Source organism: Tachysurus vachellii, chromosome 16 (assembly GCF_030014155.1).
Source record: "Tachysurus vachellii isolate PV-2020 chromosome 16, HZAU_Pvac_v1, whole genome shotgun sequence".
NCBI classification, from domain to species: domain Eukaryota; kingdom Metazoa; phylum Chordata; class Actinopteri; order Siluriformes; family Bagridae; genus Tachysurus; species Tachysurus vachellii.
The window spans coordinates 8070927-8083182 of NC_083475.1; the positions used below are offsets into that span (position 1 = coordinate 8070927).

The 12256-nt window shown below is 36.5% G+C and overlaps 1 protein-coding gene across 1 annotated transcript in view; it reads right to left on the reverse strand.

Annotated features, from left to right (window-relative positions):
* Nucleotides 1-2441: 2441 nt before the first annotated feature.
* The window catches only part of zgc:165507 (uncharacterized protein LOC561188 homolog), a 19450-nt gene continuing 9635 nt past the window's right edge, over nucleotides 2442-12256 (reverse strand). The window contains exons 2-5 of the mRNA XM_060889855.1: nucleotides 11827-12049; nucleotides 7664-7807; nucleotides 6707-7507; nucleotides 2442-5652 (exon numbers count right to left, since the gene is read on the reverse strand). Coding sequence (XP_060745838.1) covers nucleotides 5387-5652; nucleotides 6707-7507; nucleotides 7664-7807; nucleotides 11827-12040 — 1425 coding nt within the window. The 5' untranslated portion in view covers nucleotides 12041-12049 and the 3' untranslated portion in view covers nucleotides 2442-5386. The remainder of the gene's footprint in view (nucleotides 5653-6706; nucleotides 7508-7663; nucleotides 7808-11826; nucleotides 12050-12256) is intronic.

Consider the following 12256-nt stretch of genomic DNA (forward strand, 5'->3'; position numbering starts at 1 on the left):
GATGTGCAGTACACAACTGATGAATGGTTTGCTACTGTCTTCTTTTCAGACTGATGGACATTCATTCATTCATTCATTCATTCATTTTCTACTGCTTATCTCAGGCGTCATTGGGCATCGAGGCAGGATACACCGTGGACGGAGTGCCAACCCATCACAGGCACACACACACTCTCATTCACTCACACACTAGGAAAAATTTTCCAGAGATGCCAATCAACCTACCATGCATGTGTTTGGACCGGGGGAGGAAACCAGAGTACCCGGAGGAAACCCCCGAGGCACGGGGAGAACATGCAAACTCCACACACACAAGGTGGAGGCGGGAATCGAACCCCCAACCCTGGAGGTGTGAGGCGAACGTGCTAACCACTAAGCCACCGTGCCCCCCTGACTAATGGACAGATTCTGGATAAATTTTATTTGAAAATCTATTGCAAAATACAATAATACAACGTGCGCAACATATGCATGGTGTTTTTTTAGATTACTTATAGATTAACTTTAAACCATAAATCTGTACATACAATAATTCATAGTAATTTACTGAATTAATGTGACAGTTCTATATAATACATATTGATGTTTTTAAAAAAAATAAATATATATATATAGAATTATATATGTAGCTTTTATATATTTATATATTCTTTCTATATACTGTATATATAAATGTGTGTGTGTGTGTGTGTGTGTGTGTGTGTGTGTGTGTGTTTGTGTTTGTGTGTATGTATAAAATGTTTAAAGCTAATTTGAACTCTTTAGTTATTGTCTGTGTGGAGCTTGTTCCTTCCAATTCTTGTGTTTCTTCCAATCTTCCAAAAACATTTCCAACATCCCAAAATATTTTAATGTGGTTTAATTGTGGTTTATTAAATGTGGTTTAATTAAAAAGCAATCTAGGTTATAGTCTTAATTACGGATCAAATGATCACATTATACCCACAGTAAGTAAGAACTCATAAAAACACACCACTGTAATCAGTTACTTACGAATCCACCAGCTAGGACTTAACCACAAACCCTATTGAATTTAACTCTTGTTCTTCTTCTTATAGAACTATGAGCACAGCTAAATGATGAGCCCTCAGCTTGCTCTGTTATTTGTACTTGGACCTGACCCTCAACACCCCATTAAATCATAGCCTGAAACATTGCCAGAGGGTCTGCAGCCATTGATACTGGCTTCCCACATGGATTGTTAAATACCAGATCAGGCAAAACGTTAGATTAGACAAACATAAGAAATTTGATAGCCCAGTTTAATATAAACTTCTTGCCATTAAAGCACAGTGTTGATTTGACCATAAATAATGTTCTTTAACTTCTGTGACTTACCATCTCAGCTCCTATACTGTACTGGTCTCTGTGGAGTCTTGTTAAATCCTCACCAATTAAAAACAATTGGAAAGGAGCAGTGTCACTTCAGTATCTTTAGTATCAAATCCTTTCTTTGGTTTTCTTTTTAGTTCTCTTTAGAAAAGCACCACTGGGACATATCTTTCTTTCATTTTTCATTTTTAGCCTGCAGAATATTTACCACAAGGTGGAGCTGTTACCCAAATTATTATTATTATTATTATTATTATTATTATTATTATTATTATTATTATTATTATTATTATTATTGTTGTTGTTACTAGTTAGTTAGTTACTTAGTTAGTTACTTAGTTAGTTACTTAGTTAGTTATATTACAATAGGAAAACAATTAGAAAAAGGCAAGTCAGGAGTTGTAGTGTGATGCTCCAATTAATGTGCTGCTGATACACCTTGATTTCTGACATTCAAGTAGATGCTAATCTTCCTTAATGGCAGTGTTCTTTTTAAGCAGAAGCAGTGGACACACACACACACACACAAACACACACACACGATTTCAAGTGTTGACAGGATATATCATGTTGGAATAACCTTTGACCTGGGCTTCACCTGCTGTACAGTCTAATCAGGGATTTTTACACTTGGTATAGTAGGATATTTTTTTTTAATAATGGAATAGTAGTCACATAGATTATATATATGAGTGATGATCTTTAATATCTTAATTGATCATAAATAAGCTGGGAAATCTATAGACAGATCTCTGATTCAAATAGAAAAGGGACTGTGTTATTATATAAGATTATGGTACAGTGCAAAACCGATTTAAGGCATTAAAGTGACTTTAATTGCTTAATTATTTCATGCATATAATGAATGATAAAACCTGTGTAACTATAAATCTTATCCTATTAATTTACATTACTTAAGTTACTTGTTAATAAGTTACTTGTTACTAAATCACAAGATTATAACTATGTACTAATATAGTTAACAAATATGATTTAACATTCCCTCTATCTAAAATATGTGTTTATATATTAAATATGACACCGTGAAACTGCCTTTAAAAATAAAACGTTTAATCAGATTGTTTGGTTAAAGAATAAAGCAGACAGGATTGTATTAGTAATTTTATTTGTATGCTGTCTCTATTAGGCAAGTACATTGTGAAATTATTGCATCCTTTTTAAAAAAAACAAGTAAAAACGCAGTCTAAATTTCGAAGTCTGCTTGTCATTACAAATTGTTGTCTAATTTTCTGTAAAAAATAATCTGGATTCAGTTGAACAGCGATTGTAATATAATTCTAATGACAGTAGCACTACGCAGGAAAATATAAATACATTCAAAAACATTTTTCGCTTCAACAATTATGCCAAAATCAAAAGAATAAAAAGTCTGCATAGCCTTGACACTGCTTGTATTTGCACAGCAGTGATTAGACATTGGAACAGATGACACGACTATACAGAAATAATCACAATAGATTGTAAAAGATTGTTAACACGTGCTACATATGTGAGTCTAGCTTTCTATAGACACTGTATTTCATTGTATATACACTTTACAAATAAAAATACAAACAAACAATTTGTAAAAATAAAAAAATCACAAATGAAACTCATTTCTAAGCTGAAACCTGTTTTGTTTTTTATTTTTATTTGATTCGATAAGGCCAGTGCTGTTTGATTAGTTGGAAATCAAGCTGATGATTGGATGAAATAATAATAAAAAAAAATCAGTCTCGTATCATGAAACGGACAATTTGTATTAATAAGTATTAAGCTACCCAAAATAAATATTTATGCTTACAAAAAATATAGAATATTACTAAATAATAATAAGAAAGAATACCTGTGATTTAGTCTCTGCTTAGTTTTCAAAATCAACAAATAAATAATTATAATTAAATGAGAACGGTTTGCACTATGAAGTGTCACATGTTAAACTATACTGTAGCTGCAAGAAAACTAGAAAGCATACCGAAGATTATTACATTTATCAGCAAGAAGTTACTTACAGTACTCCAAAGGAATACTTCGATGTTACCGACACTATAATAGAGAATCTATACTTAGGTTTGTAGCAAGAAATCATGGAGTCTATGTTATGATGATATGGGATGTTATTGGTAAGCAGGCCAAAAGAAAGCAGGGCTTTAACTTGTAGTCTGGTTTATTAACACAAATCTGAATCACCCTGACTTGCAAGACATACACTGAGGTGGGACTAGATGGAAAAATTTAATGTAGAACCCAGAATTATTGTTTAATTCTGGTTAAAAATTGTATAGAATGGAGTTCAATGCAAATATGAAATGTCTTGGTAAGATTCTGACAAACAGAATTAAAAGGATGAGACTTACTTTAAATGACTTTAGTGTAATTTGACTATGTTTCACGCTGCATGTTTGTTCATTAGCATAGAACATTTTCAAAGTTTTGTATATTAAATAAAAACATACATTTAGCAAAAAGAAAAAAGAGGGAAAATGTAACTTATATAGCATTAAGTTCAGTGTGCTATACTGTCATACAAGCACATTTTCACACCCCTAGATATGACAATAACTCAACAGTGACCAAACCGACATTAACCCAAAGTAACCCTTTGTTCTAGTTTATAAATGTGCATGTGGATGTTTACCTCCTCCTAACTTAGCAACCAAAGACAAAAGACAATGTGTCTAAGGGACTGAATAATGTGCCTGTGTTAACTTAGATGTATGACAGGAAAAGTATGAAGAAAAAAACACAAAACACCAAGAATTGACCAGCACAATCCCATAAATTGTTTCAATCATTTTTGTGTTAAATTTCTCTTTCTTTCATTTGAAAATGTAAAATTCTTCCCCCTTTTTTGATTGTTCCTTTTTTGTAACAGGTAACATTCTTTATACTGACCCTCTTTAGTACAGCCAACATTAAACATACACATTTTTTGTAAGCGATAACTTTAACAATGTACTGGTGTGACATTACCGCACAGAAAACACGTTACATTGGTACGGGATTGAAAAGACGAAGTACTAAAAAATCTGCTAGTACTTATTTCCAGCTTTTAAACCGATCCCTTGCATTGATCCTGAATATCATTCAAGTACAGTAAATCTAAAATCTTGCATTGCTCTTATTAATTCAATAATAATCACTTCAAAAGTTAGACAATGCGTTCATTAATGTCAGAGATCCTAAAATACAAAGAAACACGATACATTTGTTTATAATCAAGTTGATTAGTAATGCAACATCGATAAATAGTGATTTTTATACACATGATACTGGAAGCTCTCTATATGGCTTTAGGATCTTAGATGCATTACTTACATTTAAGGCGATACCTAATACAGTATGTAAATACTTTTGCATGTGTACTTAAAAAAAATAATACCAGAGAAATTTCCCTGTATATACACCGGCAAAAAACTAAAGGTTATATTACATGGATCGGTTCTATATCACCAACATTTTGGTCAGGAGTGTTATAAGGCCCTTGTTAATAACACATGCATAACGATTTACATTCAGTCATGTTATACTGATTACACAGACTATGGATTTTAGTGCAGCAGATATGGGCATGCAGCTCACAGGTGTGTCGCAATGAGCAGATAACTAAACACTTAAAAGTGCGCAGAAGTCTCAATCTGGAAGAGCTATTTGGGTTTTCTGAAACTTCTGCATTAGTGGAAAGATTCTGATCAGTTCCTGAGCTGAAACATTAATAAAATGGCTTCAAACTGAGTGTTAATATTGTGGTTACGTGTACCTGTGGTATCTTCATGCAGCCTAACTCTCTCTTTGTGTTAAACTCACATTTATGGCTCCATTTATATTTCCTGACTTCCATCTCGATTCAATTTATTTGTATAGCGCTTTTACCAATGGACATTGTCTCAAAGCGGCTTTACAGAGGCTTTACTAAATGCTTTAACACTACTCTACCGGTCCCGTCACAGCATTCAGTCGTGCTTTGCTTTGGCAGTTTTGTGTTGCATGACAATCTCTGCGTCTGCTGTGGACATATGCCTGGGGTGTAGCCTAGATCTTATTTGGAAGAAGTTTAAATGTTTGTTTCTCTCTGCACAGCATCTTCCACAACATGTTTCCCACAGAGTTCTTCAGATACCTGTCCATCTTCTTTGCAATCTGGTCCCTTGTCAGGTTCTTCGAGTTCTGCTCGCTTATAGAGCTCCTGTTTCCTTTCTTTCTCCAGCAGACGGTAATTGATGAAGTTGCCGACGAAGAGCCAGATGCTGGCCAAGATGACTACAGAGCCACAACATATGTACATGTACTTGTAGTTCTTTGTGATATCCACTAGTTTCCCTGTAAGGCATCAATGTTTGGATATCAATAGTATTGCATCTATAGGATACACACACACACACACACATATATATATATATATATATATATATATATATATATATATATATATATATATATATATATATATAGTAATGAATGGTTTAAAAAAAAGAGTCAAACAACTTGCCTTCTAAAATCTATTAAATTTGCTGACAATTTTATGTCAGATTGGAAAAGCAGAGGAAATCTTTGCCTTGTTTTCTGTGTCAGTGGAGATCTATGAATTATATATTTGATAATTGCTTTGTACCAAAAGTCATGTTTACTGTTTATTAGATCTTATTTTTTAAGATCCTCCTGTGGTGGACTTTCTTATTCTTAAGTCAGGACGTTTTTAAACAGTAATTTTGATTTTAGTCAGAAAAAATATCAATAGTGTTGGCATTTCTCAAGACTTTAAAAAAGTTTAATATTTTATAATGGTTATACATTTACAATATGATTGATGTTGTGTCACTCTTGAGGACAGGTGTTTATTATCTTAACAAGACTATAAGAGCAAACACTACTATAATATACTCTATGTGGACACCTGATCTTTACACCCGTATGTGTTTTTTCCCAAACTGCTGCCACAAACTTAGAAGATAACATAAAATGTCATAAAATGTCATTGTATGCTGTAGTATTAAAGTTTTAAACACCTTTGGGATGAACTGGAACACCGACTACACCCCAGACCTCCTCACCAGGCATCAGTGTCTGATCTCACTAATGCTATTGTACCTGAATGATCACAAAGCCCCATAGACATGCTCCAACATCTAGTAGAATTCCGTCACAGAAGACACTTTATCTTAATGCCCATGGTTTTGGAATGTGATGTGCAACAACCATATTTGGAAGAGATAGTCAAATGTCCACATACTTTTGGCCATATATTGTATAACCTGGTGTGTGCGGTGTGTAGGTCAGGCTTTACCATTTGCACTTACATAGGATTCATTGCTGGCCTTAATGATAACTAACTACAAACCTTCTCAAGCAATCAAAATAGCCTGTCATGTCTTACCTGCCAGAGGTGGTCCAATAAGCACAGGGCAGCACTCAACGATAGTGGTAAGGCCAACAGCGCTTGAGAACCTTTGAGGTCCTACCAGGTCCATAAGTGTCTCAAAGAGCACAGCACTCACCATGCCGAATGCAAACCCAAAGAACACTGCATATACCACCATGCCAGTGTAAGTCTGAGCAAGTGGACACAGTATATGGCACACGCCATTATAGAGGACAGCAAAGCTAAAGAAGTACTGGATCTTTGGTCGCACCCAACGTGTGTTGGCCAACAGTCCCATTGAGGGACGAGCAAACATGTCCACAAAAGCCAAGATGGATAGCAGGAAGGCTGCTGAGTACTCATCTACACCATTGTCTCTGGCATATGGAGAAAGGAAGACGATAGGGGCGAAGAAGCCCAAAAACATAATAACATTTCCTGACAGATAGATCAGGAAGCCCCTGTGCTTAAACAGTGACAAGTCAAGGTATTTGTTGACAGTCTGCCATGCTGTAGGTTTCGACGTCTTAGCAGCTGGAACCTCTTCTTCATTTCTGGTGTCATTCTTTGTCAAAGGCTGGGGCAGTGGCCTCATGAGGGATCCGGCGACGCAGCAATTGAGCAAAAGCCCCCCAAGAATAAAGAAGCTTCCTCGCCATCCAAAAGCATTAATGAGGTACTGGTTTAAGGGAGCTAGGGTGCTTAAAAAGACAGGGCTACCTGCCATGGCCAGGCCATTAGCGATGGGACGCTTTTTGAAAAAGTACTTCCCAATCATGGTCAAAGCTGGCTGGAGGTTGAAGGCAAGACCAAAACCTTTGGGAGGGTGAGAGTAGTTAGTGCAGAAATGAAATCCACACACATTTCAATTCAGCAGTTTTTTTTTACTTTAATTCATAATTTCAACTTTATAAACTTTATATAATCGTCCTTTTCATAATAGTCATGTCTATGTCATTTGTATCCACTCACCCCCAATCATTCCGATGCAGATGTACAGCTGCATGACACTGTTGCAGAATGATGCAGCAATCATGCTGATGGAACACAGGAATCCACCTGCTATCATAACTGGCCGGCTGCCATACGTGTTTACAAGGATACTGCTTATAGGGCCTGAAACAGAGGACAAAACATTGGAGAAGGGAATTAGGTGTGTCCGTGTTATTGTCAAATCTCTAACAGCGCATCTAAGAATATGAATTCAAATCATCATGCAGTGTTAGTGACATTAGCTCATTAGTCACTAATAAACCATGGTGATGAGCAAGAAACAGATATAACTTAGTAATTGTACTCAATAATAACAGTTAGCAGCACATTTCACAATATATTACTTATTCCACCAGTTATTTTCAGTTATTTATGCCGCAGACAGTCGAATAGCATTTTAATACATGTCCTACTGTGTATGGCTGTGTATGTGACAGATAAGATTTGAATTTCATAATAAAATTCATAATGAAAAAGAATAAATACATAATACCATAAGGCATAACTTTCTAATTGAAATACCATGAAGCTGAACTGTCCTAGGTACGCGAGTAGCTTCTGTATAGTTACCCACACAATTTCTGTCTAATATATTTCAAAGTAAGATAAGAACAAGGTAAGATAATAATGAAAAAGTGCTACTGCCCCGAGGGGTGTCTTGAGACTTGTTAATACTTTTTCAGGAAGATGTTCTATTAAAAATCAGGTTAGATGGTCTGCTGCTTTACTTAATTTGCCCCACATATATTTCAACCACTAGGACCTCCTTATTAGCATAACCAGCAGCTAGAGATTTTCACTGGTACTCAGTAAGGGCAGGAGTTTACTGTGCAGCTGGGACACTCAGTGTCTCAAGTGATCTCTGCTTTCAAAGGCTTATAATGTCACAGTTCTTTATTCTCCAGAGTCTGATGAATGCGGTAATGGATGTAGTGCTCGTTTGTCAGCTCCTAAAGATAACTGGCTGGTGAGAAATTCTGCATAATTGAATAAATCTCTGCACTAAAAGATAAGGAAGGTAAATGTTATTGTAAATTGTGGAGGGATGAAGAGGCAGGGATGAATTATTATTATGAAGTTGTATTACTCAATACGGATGGGCAATCAGGCTCGATATAGAGCAATACTGAACAAAACTAAAATATGGAAAAGAGTGCAAATGAACGCACCTTCGAGAAATCAAGGTCCGGACATAAGCATGAATCGATGAAACATCAGGGCTTATAATAGGAAAACTAATCAAGGGAGGAGCTGAACATAAGATATGGAGATAAAAGAATGACAAGATTCAAATCAAAACAGCATGCATATGGTTTAAGAAACAAAATGTGGAACACAGAAGCAGGGCTGTGAGCTAATCTTGAAGCCTTCTCTATTCCTGGGATCTACAAACCAAAGCTTCCATCCTACTTCGATACTACATATCCTTCTACATGCATGTCTACTATACTGTATGTCTACTATAAGCTCCCTTGTCTTTGTTAGCTAGCATCCTCACCCACAGTTTATGGAGCATTTAAAGTTCAAATACTGCTGATACTTGGGTGGTTTTCACACTTGGCATGTTTGCAGTGGACTGAATCCGAGTGTTTATGTCCCTGGGTACTGCCACAGTGTTGGTCTGATTTCAAACTCACTTGATTCCCAAGTGCATTTGTGTTAAAAATACATCATCACAAATTTGAATGAAGAACACAACCAACCAAAACACCATATTTTTGCTACTTTATTATTTTGATGCTGTTGTGTGTAGTAAAGCATCTTAACTCTTCTGTGTCCCAAAACGTTCCCCTGCCTCTCATGCTGCATGTATGTTGTGGAAACTACTGATGTTGTCTTAAAACACATGTGCCTGTTACTTTACTTCCTGAACATTTGTTGGACCCGAGTTTGTTCACATTTACAGCACAGTTCCAGTGCCTCACAGACGGCTTTCAATGTTTTCATGCAAAACGTGATCTGTTTCACATTAAACGTTCAGTGTGAAAGCCTCCTTAGTACATTCACAGACTGTTGCTATACATTAACTTTCGTATATATTCATATAATCCAGTATTTGCTATAAAAATTAATTATGAATCGCAGTACTAAACAGAAGTTGATGTCTTGGTTTCTGTCATGTTTATTTTCTACTATTACCATCCTAAAGATCTTGCAACTACTGTACTGGCTTTGCTATTTGCCTTGTATTCACCTACATATCCATCCAGTTCTGTAGGGTGAATGATTAGACTTTTGTTTCTAAGCTATTGCCAGATTAGCTTTATTTATTCTCAGTATAAATCTTAACAAGGATAGTGGATAAACATGTAAAAGTAATATGAAACAATAAAATTAAAGATGAAACAAATGACATGGCTACTAGAGTCCAGATATTTGTTTCAGTTGATTACTTTTTTGCCCCTTTTTCTGAAGAGGTCAGTGAAGAGCGTCACACCTGAATGAGTTCATTATGGCACTAAGGAGACATGTAACAAGTCAATGCATGTGAGACAACAGCCCATTCACTCTGTGTTCTTTGAAATGCATGATCAAAACCAAGACTAGCGTATCTGCATTTACACGCCTCATTGCACGTTGATGCACCGGCATATTTAAAACATTAGGCAAAGCCAGTTGCCTAGTGATATTCTAGATGCACAACAATGTCAGCTCCTCTCTCTGGCATAAACCTGTCTATTATTAATATGCAAATAATAAAACTGAGACTTTTTTGTTCTTAATGTAACTTCGGTTATAGGTGAAAGGTTTAACAAATAGAAGCTAGAAATTAGAACCATGAATTTTAAGAGAGTTCTAACCTAAAGATACTTTGATTTCTATTAGATTCTGTGCTTTTTAGACTTAAAGGTGAGGTGCACGATGTTTGAGAAATGCTTCAGAAAACTGAGTCGGGCCGACAAACAAAACAAACGTTTAGCCAAACGTTTAAACGTTTGGCGTGTCTTGTCAATATGTGGTGGAGAGAGTGTTCAGTGCGCATGTCTGACATCAGCAGAAAGGGGCGTGTCTTGTCAATATGTGGTGGAGAGAGTGTTCAGTGCGCATGTCTGACATCAGCAGAAAGGGGCGTGTCTTGTCAATATGTGGTGGAGAGAGTGTTCAGTGCGCATGTCTGACATCAGCAGAAAGGGGCGTGTCTTGTCAATATGCGGCCGAGAGAGTGTTCAGTGCGCATGTCTGACATTAGCCAAAAACGATTGAAACACTGACATGGCTGATAAAAACGCAAAGCGAAAAAAGGCTCCAAGTCTTCTGTTTCCATGTGTTTATCCGCAGCAACGTTACGACCTCTACCTCTAACGTTACCTCTGCCTCGGGTTCTAGGTGTTGAACGTCGTCTTCCGAGTGAAACGGAGCCAAACCTTTCACGGTATAACACACAGTACTACAAAAACACATTTGTATTACCATAGTATTACTCATTGAGTTCATTTTTTGATAAAAACTATCCCCTCGGCCAGCTGCCCCAGCAGGTTCCTCCATAATAGTTGCCTGGGTTGCATATGTATGTGTGGGGTGGAGCTAAAACAGGGGTGACACCCATTTGAGTTAGGGGCGTGTTTGTTTTGGTGATTTCAAATGTCAACATTGGCTTTCAAACATCGTGCACCTCACCTTTAATGAAAAAGGTTGAATAAATATAAGTATGTAATATAGAGTATGAATTGAGTATGTAATATAGATAGCAGTCAATAAATAATAGTAACTCAGTAAGGTATTTGTATTGTATGAAGGCATGTGCTTATGGTGTATTGGCTATAGTCAAGAATTTTTGTTCACTATTTTTCACCAATCTTTAGCATCTTAGGTAAAGATTTCATGCTTTCTTGATGGTAGAACGCTCTATGTCAGTGGCTAAAACACATGCGCAGGTTACTTTACTAAATGAGAAAGTGCAGACCCGAGGACGAGCTGCTTTCAGCTTATGGTCACTGTGAAAATATTCAATGTGGGAATTTAAATTTGAATTCACTGACATTATAAATCACTGGATTGCTGGAAGGTTAATAAACAAACTGCTTTAGGCTTCAGCCCATTACAAAAATACAGACTTTAGGATAAAATGGAAAACTGCATGGACAAACTTGTTCTCAGAATTCCTTTCATTTTTTCCCCCCCATATTCTCTCTTTTTTTTACCTCCAGCATACATGACAGCCAGCATGATGGAGGAGATCCAGGCAACTTGGCTATATGATGCGTCAAAGATTTTCTGAATGTCCTTGAAGAAAACAGTAGTGGCTTTGGGGAAAGCGTAGGAGAAGCCGATGGAGATGAAGGCTCCACAAACCACAGCCCAGCCCCAGCCTCCATCCGGTGGGGGAACAGGTTGAGGTCCAGCAGGGGGCGGCATTGTCTTTTCCTGTACGATAGAGAAAAACAAAGAGATGCGTTATAACATGTGGTTCTCTTCATGTACAAACACAGCGGTCTTTGCAGTTTTTGCTTTGAACTGTAATGTACTATACATGCCAAGGACGCTGATGTAAAAATATTCTTAGAATATTTTCTTTATGAATTGTCTTGTGCATGGACGAAGCTTATGTGTCCAGTTATATATGGTTCATAA